Raw genomic sequence first — 10,468 nt, 5'->3', positions numbered from 1 at the left:
GTCTGATTAAAAAGAGCTGGTATTAAAAAAAAAAAAAAAAAAAAACTGAAGGCTGGGCAGAATGGGGAGGCAGGGGAGAGGCTAGGAAGTGTCCTAAAGCAGCTCCATAGCTACAGGAGATTTGTGCTGAGAAACGCTGAAAAACAGAAAATGTAGGAAACAGCAAGACATGATGAAGATGCATTCTGTACTGCTTAACAGAGGGTCTCTGAGCTGAAAGTCACTTTTCACATAGAGGAAGTGCTGACACCTAAAAGGAAAGGGGCCAACGCCTACAAAACTCTAGACTGGAGGGAAAGAGACAGCCTGCATGTACAGCCTTCTAGACCTCATGTTTTATGGTTTCAACTTTGTTACTCTAAAAGAAATGAGACTTAAATTCAAAGACAAAAAAGACAGATTACAAGTGCTATCACTCTAGGTATACCTTTACGGATGCACCTTGGACACTAATTGAGAACTTTGACAAAAGGGACTAAAATGTACTCCCAGACTCCTAAGCACAAAGCTCCCTCCTACTGTCCACATGAAAAGGCAAAGACTCACATTCAGTGATAAGAATAAAGATATTAATTTTCAGTGACAGGAAGATCAAAATTTTGGAAAAAAATGTCCTTACTAGATAGCAAAAGAACAAATTACTTTAGGATGGTAGCAAGGGTTAACTTTTCCTCATGAAAAACCATAAATGAAGATTTACAGAAAGGTATCACAAATTTCCTAACTCTGGCTCATTGCAAAGATCACTAAGAAGGCTATCTTCCATGTAAAAACAAGGACTGAATAAAGAGATTTTTTAAAATCAAAATCCAGTTAGGTGCTGAGGACTTGACTTAGATTGGAAGTTTCTTGGGAAAATCTTGTTACTTAAGAATGTACCCTATTAAAGACCTCCTCAAAGAGGAGGAGTAGCAGAGACCCAAACCCTAGAAATGCTAAAGGAAATGTTCTGAACAAAACCCTGCTGAAAGAACTTTACAATCATGAAATTTTGTGCAATTTATACCAAACTGTGAACCCCTCATAGCCTGCTATGATAATTCTTGTCTTTCAAGTACGCAAACAGATATTGAGGAAGCTCGCCTTAAAAGTAGGACTTGGAATTCAGAAATGGGATTCAGAACCAGACCCTGATAAAGGCAACTACCAAGGGAAGCCTTTTTTGAAGGCTTTCAGAAACATTAGCAACAAATCAGGTCTTCTTAGAATTCTCTGGAAACATCTCACTCAAGGATGGATAACATAAGTATCCCTTCCATTTCAAAGGGCACAAAATAGTTGAGATATAGCCTTAGAGATGCTAGTACAGAAGTAATGTGGTGACGACCCAACCTGAAATTTTCAGTATCAAAAAAGTAATTTTTAACTCTTTGCATTGGCTTGCTGAAGAAGGTTAAAAGGAAGAAATGGTAACTCTATGAAACCACTCTTCTTTATGCCAGAGAAACCAGAGATTGGTGATCAAAGCTTACCTGTCAAAATTAAGGCACCCACTCCCAAAGATGACTTCTATTATTCTTGTGAAGGCGTGGGCTTTGTACAGTGGTGGCAGGAGTAGGCAGAATATGGCCCATGGGCTAGATTCAGCCCACCAACTGATTGGAACTGGCCCACAGGCAGGCATGCGCTAATTACTTGAATCTAGCCCATGGTTGCACCCATGGCACTCTACATGGGGCCGAGCCCCACCCACTCCTGCCTGGGCAGCCCACACTGTGCTCTTGCCTAGGCCCTGGCCAGCATGCACAGCTTCCCAGCAGAGCTGTTCCTGGTGCAGCTGCAGCTGCCTGGGTACTGCTCAGTTTTCCTCCCCCCTGGTTCAGTGGCTTGTCCTCCTGCTCAACTGCTCCTGGCAGCAGGAAGTACACAGGAAAAGGCAGTAGCCATGGGGATGCATGCTAAACACCACATGCCCAGCCAGGTGGGGAGGGAAGCTGCAGCTGGGCAGCTCTTGCCCCAGCATGCAGGGCTCCAACTTGCTTGAATTTTATAATTTGTTAAAATATCTTCTAAAAGATTTTGCGTGTGGCCCTCGACAGCTCACCAAAACTCATTAACTGGCCCTCCAGCTGAAATAGTTGCCCACCCCTGGCTTTTTGCCTTCTGAAAGGATCATTTTTGTAATTTAGACCTGTAATGTCTATACAGGGTCTTCATAAAGTCCTTGTGTACAACCTAAGTTATTAAAGTTTAAAGTGCACAAGGACTTTATGAAGACCCTGTATATGACTGAAAGTTGACAGACAAAAAGCCTGTTCCTCTTACATGAGGATGGTCAGTCTGAAAACATTAAGATGCTAAAGTAAGTTTTCTTTTCAGAATTTACTTCAAAGCAGAGTTCCATCAGTGACTTGGAGGGCGTGGAAAGCACTCTGTCCAAATTTGCAGATGATACCAAATTATGGGGTAAAGTTAACACACTAGAGGGCAGGGAACGAATCCAGGCGGATCTGGACAGGCTGGAAAAGTGGGCAGAACAGAATAGGATGCAGTACAACAAGGACAAGTGCAAAGTGCTGCACCTAGGGAAAAGCAATCTGTGACACTTACAGGCTTGGGGAGGACCGTCGCAGCAGCACAGCAGCAGAAAGTGATCTCGGAGTCATTGCTGACACCAAGATAATCACGAGTCGTCAATGTGACAAAGTGATCAATAAAGCTAACTGCACTTTATCATGCATTTTCAGGTGCATGACAAACAGGTCCAGGGAGATGATACTTCCCCTCTATGGGGCATTGGTTAGGCTGCAGTTGGAATACTGTGTCCAGTTTTTGGTGCTGCACTTCACCAAAGTGAACAACCTCAATGTGGACAACCTCGAGAGGGTTCAAAGGAGGGCCACTCATATGGTTAGGGGCCTGCAGGCAAAGCCCTATGAGAAGAGTTTGAGGGCCCTGGATCTCTTCAGCCTCTGCATGAGAAGGCTAAGAGGCGATCTTGTGGCCACCTACAAATTCATGGCGGGGAGGGTGGGAGGCAGCAAGGAATAGGAGATGCTCTGTTTACCAGGGCACTCCTTGGAGTAACTACGAACAATGGCCACAAACTGACAGAGAGAAGATTTAAGTTAGACATCAAGAAGAACTTCTATACAGTAAGGGCTACCAGAATCTGGAATGGGCTTCCAAGGGAAGTGATGCTCTCCCCTACCTTGGGGGGCTTTAACAGGAAGCTAAACATGCACCTGGATCTAACCCCTCCCAACCTGGCCAACCCTTCACCCCCAAATCAGCCTGAGATTGACTGAGCTCTGGTCAATTTCCAGACATTGAAGTTAACAGAGAAGTGGTTTGGGGGAAAGTGTTTTTTAAAATCCATGAAAGCACTTGCAGCCCAGCTCCTAGGAACCCAGAAGCAAGGAACTAGTAGGCCCCTGCCGTACACATACACCTGGGCACTCCCAGTCAGTGTACCATCGCACAGATTTCAGTAAGTGCAAGAATGTTGGGTTTTTTATTGAACTCAACACTAGCAAGAAGGTGAAGCAGAAAAATGTAATTGGGCTAGGTATTCACTATCACTCCCTGGCCATGGTTTGACAGCACTGAAATGCTGAAAAGGTAACTATGTGTAGAAACCTCTGACCCAGGACAATTGTGAACCAGTCTTATCAGTGACATTCTTGGAATGGTTCAAGAGTTTTGTCTGTCTGCACCCATAGAGAAGCCCAAACAGAAGTTAGAAAAAGCGTAAGAATGATGTGAAGAATAGTGTCTCTGCAAGAGGCAAATGAGACTAGATAGGCATACCAGAGAATAATGGGCTGTCCCCAAAACTCTAGTACAGGGATTCCCAAAGTTTTGCCCCTGAAGCCATTTCAAAGGAACAATCCTAGATGGTAGGCTGTGTCAGAGGGGTTTAACAGGCCACCTTTGGCCTGCATGCCACACTTTGGGAAACCCTGCTCTAGTGGCTGAAGGGGCATTTTTTGTGTTTTGTACATTTGCTGAATACTAGGTTAATTATTAAGATTATCTTGAAGACCCTATCTTCAGATTATTTCTTTAAAGACTTTAAAGATAGCTGGGACAATTATAATAAGTTTGACAGCTGGTCTCTGACACGATCTTAATTCAGAACCCCTGGGTTTTAAGCGGCTTTTCTTTGGTTTTGTCTTGTTTTGTTTTGGTTTTGGTTTTGCATTTAGTGTTTCACTGCAGTCATTATCATGGTTTCTTAACACTTAGAAACAATAGTGTTAACTGAACATTTCTATGATGCTGTTCCAAAAAAGATATCAGTTTCAAAGTTTCACCAGTCTGGTTTCATACCGTTCCACCTAACACCTGTCAGTTCTAATTTATCCAACACCTGTTAACACACTAGTTGATCAAAAAAATGAAAAGCTTACTCAAATACAAAAATCACACCCATAACCAGACCTAAGAGGGAAAACAGCTGATCATTTAACTGAGCCACAGCATAGCTAGTTTGAAATGAATAGCATATGGCAAGACTAATAAATTATATAGCATCTCAATACTTTGAATGAACTCACACAAATGCTACAATTTTTAAATTTACCAGAGCTACTTATTAGCAAACATAAACCTAAAAAAACCTAAATAATCTAGGCTTAAATTATACTCTTAAAACTATCCATTTCTGATGAGATATTGCAACACTTTAAAACCCTTACAACCTTTCTGGTGAGTACATGTAGGTTTGGTTGATGCCTTCGCTTTAAGATACCTAGAAAATTTATTTTAACTAGAGAAACTATTACTTTATGCAATAAAAGCTAGGTTAACAAACATTACTCAACATATTACAGGTTTACAGCAAGCTAGAATTAGAAAGGAGGTCTCATTAAAGATACCTCTAGGTGTAGTACAAACTGCCCTTTTCTAACCCTTTATAATTTTTCCTGTGTTGAAACCTAGTAGAGTTGCTATCAGCCCAAAGAGGTTTCTCATCATTGCAAAGCAAGTTTTGAGCAAGTTTGTAGAGCTGTTTGACATATACAGGTTAACACACACTTTCCCAACTGTCCAAATGCTGTGTGCGTAGGTAGTTCTCAATAAGGAATAATTTGTATTGTAGCTGAAAAACCGCATTTAAAATTTGCGTTTAGAATGAGGTAGTACATACTTTCCAGACAACTTATTACACTGATTCTCGTAAGCAGATCAGCTGATATAAACCTAAAAATCTGTTCCTCAGTTTCACTTTCCCTCTCACTTGCAGATTTCGAGGCTGTATACCCCATAAGGTACTACATCTATAAAAGCCCACGTAACTGGTAGCTGCTTGTTAAACATGAATTATAATAATACAGAAAACAAAACAACTGATTACCCCCTTTCTCAAACCATCTGCAAAGGTGAGTTTTAGACACCATTTAGATTCTTAGAATCTCCTGATGTGGTTAATACAGGAACTGATCTAGTATAAGCTACTTTTCTTAGAATGCACAATGACTACATCATATATAATCTAAGAAAAGCAAGGACCTTCAGTATCTTTTGGACATTTTGAACAAAAAAAAAAAACCTTGTATTGGCTATATACACTATATGAAATTCAATTAGACTGCATACCTCCCAAAATAGTATCAGGATAGATATTCCTGCATTATACCATACTGTTTTCAAAAGGGTTTGTTTTTTTTAAGTATAAACAATTTACCTTACTTTACCAAATAACTAAATGCTTTACATGTTTACTATTTCCTTCCAGAACCAGAAACAATATTGCCTCAGCTCTTCTTTATTCTTTTATCTGTTGACCATATAATTTATTTTCTAGTAATTGTGTTACTTTTTTAATAAAGGTTAACACAAGTAAATGTTATGTGAGAAAAAAAAAACTTTGTTCAGTAGGAATAGACAGCCTATCAAACTCTAAAAAAGCTGTATTTATATCAGCTGATAGATTTAGGCTTGGATGCAGTGCTCCAGAATGTCTGTCAGCTTCCAATAAATCAGCTAGCACAGGGATGCCCAGCCTATTAACATTCAGCCTCTGTGTGCGGCACAGAACAGACTTGCGGAGGGATCAGAAAATAAAGCAACTGAGTGGGCAGGAAACAGAGTAGGAAGAAGAAACCAAATCAACAGTTCAGGCAGCCAGCAGAAAGAGCAACAGCTGATTGGGCAAAGAAAGGAGATCAGAGTGGCATTTGGGGAGGATGCAGGACTAATTTGTGACCTACCTGTCAAAAAGGTGGACCCCCCACTGAGCTAGAGTGTTTTTGTTACCAATGCTTTATAAAAGATTTCAAGAGTTAAATTGTTTGAATACCTCTAAGCTCAATTAGCTGGAGCATTCAAACCAGCTTGACAAAGTAAATATTTCCTATGTCTGATTTGCATTTCACCCTAAACATACAAAAAAGGCAGTCCAGTAAATCATTTCTTTCACTATATTAATCCCTATTTCTACAACAGAACAAAGACAAATTAAATCTTTCTATTCAAATGTCAGGAAAAATATTAGCATAGCACAGAACTGAAAGTACATCTATATTTGTACTTCAGGTATGGAGGGTGTACTTCAGAGTGTAACACAAGTTAGGTTCAGTGTTAATTCAGTGTTAACAGTTTTCTTCATAATTTTCTTCAGTTAAACATAAGATAACAGTTAAGGTCTGCCTTTTCTTCTGCTCAATTTCACTGATTTGTATTCAACAGGTTATCATGAAACAAAGAGCTTCACTTGACTTAAATTAAATTACAGAGCCATATCCTGAGCCAGAACATCTAAATCAGTGGTTCTTAAACTTTCTAGACTCAAGGTAGACCTGAAAAAATGCCAGATCTTAGTTTTCACTCATTTTTAACTATGGAAAAATAAAAGAGAAATTATTCTGTTGCAAATAACTTAGACCACAAAAGGGCAGGCTGTTTCTCACACTACAAATTCCTATTTGCAATCTCTGGGTTCACCTTGTCAATCATGTGTAGGCATTTGCATACCTAATGGAGCTAATATTGTGTCGCATCCTGCATCACCCTTAGAAGGATCTCATGGCACCCTGGTTGAGACTCAGCACTCTAGATAACAAGAGAGTCAAAAGATGGCACCCTTACTATACCTATTTATTGGACAATTATAGCTACCTAAAATGAATGGGGGATTATGGACTTCTTGCAGACTGTAAATGTGCCTTGGGAACACTTTGGGTAATCAGGTTATAGAATTACAACACTTTGTATCCAAATAATAATCAAGGCAGTCTGTATAAAATAAAGGAACTGCATAAAGCCTTTGAGCAGTGGTTCTCAGGCTTTTTAGATTCAAGGCACTGCTGGATAGAATCAAGGCAACCCTCAAAATGCTAGCTCTTAGAGCTTCCCTGCTTTTTGACTACAGAAAAATAATAAAGAAATTCTTCTGTTGCAAAGAACTCAGACCACAACAGGGCAGAGTTCTGTCCTATTTGAAATCTCTGGGTTTATCATGTGAATCAAGTTTGCATGCCTAACAGAGCTAACATAGCACTAAAAGGGTCTCCAGGCACCCCATGGAGCTGCATCACCCTGGTTGAGAATCACTGATCGAGAGACATGGATATATAACCTTGACAGAAAAATCCAGCTGTGGATTTACAAAAGTTCTGAAGTTTCACTGGCAAACTCATACTTTCCCCTTTAAAAAAGCCATGTATACTTCAGAAATTGATGGAAGTTTAATTCTGAAAATTTATTCTGGTTTCAAAATTTCACATAGTTCATGAAGCTGAATTTTTTTTTTTTCTTTAACTAAAAGCTGTATTTTACTGTACCTTGAAATGCACTGTGATGTTCCAAGGAAGGGCCGTATTTGATGCATGAAGGTCAAATAGCAAACCAATTGGATAATGCCTACACATAAGGAAAGAGCACATTCAATGAAAAAAAGGACTTTCAGAGTTGCATACAACAGTAAACGTACTTCCAGTTCACAATTTCAGAAATTTCCAGTTCTGATTTTAATATTCAGTGTCAACTGTGCCCACAGCATTGTACAAAGAAAGCAACTGACTTGGCTACGTTAGTAGCACAACTAGAACTGGAACTCAAAGAGTTACTAATGCCAAACATGTGTTCAGTCCTCCAGGTCAGCAGGTCCCAAACTATGGTTTTCGATCAAGGTAAGTGTAACACAGCCAGCTGCCAGATCATATCAGACCCTATCACCTTCGTAAGTGTTTTAGATTAAAAATTGGATAAGGGTACCTGGGGCTTACAGTAAGTTCTAAGTCCACCAGTTCAAAAAGTCTGTGAATCAGTGGTCTATAGATATGGGGTGTCAAATACATAGTCTGCAGGCCTAATGCATCTTCTGAAGCTGTGTCATCTGGCCTGCAGGGCTCTTACAGATGGCAGGAATCCAGGGACAAGGCCCACTATGGAATACCAAAGTCTGGAGTTCCATCTGATGCAGATTTTGTCAGCAGCAGGGCTACTAATGGCTGCATTTATCCCCATGACTTCTTTAGCCAACAATGCAGCACGTAAAACAGTCCTGCTACTACTAACCCCACGTCCAGAGCTGTCCCTTGGCGAGGGGGCAAACTGGGGTGACCGCCTCAGTCCCCTCACACCACCACTCTGCGCTCCACCTGCTCACCACCACCCCACCTGCCGCCCTCCACAGGCTCATATGCCCTGGGGCCCACAAAACCCTAGGGTTAGCTCTGCCCACGTCTGAAGGTGGGTCCAGATCCAGCTTGCAAGGAGATCTATGGTCTGTATCTGAGCCAGGAGACTGGGTAAGTTTGACACCCCTGTTCTAAACCACACTGACCCCTGAAAAAACCTCCTTAACCCCACCTGCCTCCTGGCTCACAGCCTGAGCAAATAGTTCGAAACAAACAGCAGAACCAGGGTACTACGTAGGCTGACTATGGCAAGGCCAGTCAACATTTGTTCTACCTATAACCTAAATTACTATCAAACTAAATAGAATGGAAGGAAAGGTATATGGAAATCAGGATTCCAGCTTTATCACCATTACCCTTAACACCAGCATAAGTGTTAGGGAGTCTTAGAAGTAATAGTTACTATATCAAAAGGGAAGGTATCCATCAGTTCTTTGTCAAGTCTACAAGAACATTACATTTAAAACTTTCCTAAATATTGAAGTTACAAAAACTTTTCTATAGACACCCAAAATGATCACCTTGAAAAATTTCACCAAGAAACACACTGATCAAAGTGTTTTTGAAAGACAGAGCTTCTTGAAATTGGAACGCCACACTCAGGTCTTTTATCATGCCTTTAAAAAATTGAGAATTAGTATTTTTAGAGGTATGAAAATTTTGACAAAGTGAAATGTCTAAATACTGCAAAAACTTACACATGTACGTCACACCTAAAGCTCTGCAAGTAGCCCCACTGATTTTACAGATGGAAGATCAGGCATACTTTTTAAAGCTTGCAAAGACTTAAGCACAAGAGTTAAAGAAGGAGATAGCACTGTCTGCAGAGAATCAAGAGTGCTTTAGCACAGAGGTGGCCAGCCTGTGAGACAGGCACCTGACAGATCAGGGAGAGAACAGACAGCACAACAGCACATAGGACAGGAAGAAGAAAGTAAAATAGCATATCCGCCAGGGTACACAGGGAAGGAAGCAGAAGCAGAAAAACCAGAGCAGCAGATAAGGCAGGGGAAAGGGATTACAGTGGCACTTGGGAAGGTTGCAGAGGGAATTTGTGGCATGCCTACCAAAAAAGTTGGTCCCCACTGTTCTAGCAGATCATTTTCCCCCAACAGCTAAATTTTCATACAAGTAATCTAGTGCTTTAGCACCATCTGCTGGCTAATTAGCCCAGAAGCTAGCCAGGAAAGCCTAATAAGTTAAAAAGAAATCTGACAGAGTGATTTTTGAATTAGTATTTCCTCTGAGTTTCGCTGTAAAAAGTTTCTCAATAGTAACAATGAAACTAAAAGGGAAGGCTCCACAATTGTTTTTTTTTCTGGTAGACAAGGAAGAGAATGGATGAAGAGTAAACCAAGAGACTTTAGAAAATGTTGCGCGTTGTTAATGCACAAGATTTTGCTACTAGCAGTTCAGTAGCTTGTCATCATTGCATGTCTCCTATAGGGGAAATCTGCTGATGCACTGAAAGAATTCTCTGACCACTCTGTTCACCACATTTCCTTTGAGAATTAAGCTGCTATTCCATGAACATGTTATAAGACTTTTAAAAGAGCCATTATCACATATACAAAACTCATATTAGATAAATGTCTTGTCATTCTCCATAGTGCATTTTCCCTCTAGTCTCCTGACTTCAGCATATGGAACTCAGCTCACATGCTAAAGAGGAAGAAGTGTTGTTTTGCAACAACTGCTTTTAGCACATGTGGCTGACTACAGTGCTTTAAAAGAACACAATAAAAGTCACCTTGTTTCCTCCGTAGTACTCCCAAGATCAATGCTGCAGACAGAATCTTCACTAGAGAAATGACTTCCTAGAGAGAAGCCCTATTCCTTGTTAAAAATAAAAAGCTATCACTGGGGAATTGCAATCTTCAGAG

At 40.5% G+C, this 10,468-nt stretch overlaps 1 protein-coding gene across 1 annotated transcript in view; it reads right to left on the bottom strand.

The window, feature by feature from the left end:
• Positions 1-10,468, bottom strand: part of ATG5 (autophagy related 5) — a 188,285-nt gene that overhangs the window by 139,655 nt on the left and 38,162 nt on the right. The window contains exon 4 of the mRNA XM_019520149.1: positions 7,728-7,806. Within this exon, the coding sequence (XP_019375694.1) occupies positions 7,728-7,806 (79 nt within the window). The remainder of the gene's footprint in view (positions 1-7,727; positions 7,807-10,468) is intronic.

The sequence above is a fragment of the Gavialis gangeticus genome, unplaced genomic scaffold, assembly GCF_001723915.1.
Source record: "Gavialis gangeticus isolate Ggan-Ray unplaced genomic scaffold, GavGan_comp1, whole genome shotgun sequence".
NCBI lineage: Eukaryota > Metazoa > Chordata > Crocodylia > Gavialidae > Gavialis > Gavialis gangeticus.
The sequence above is the reverse complement of the archived record's forward strand: the minus strand, read 5'-3'. Positions and strand labels throughout refer to the sequence as shown.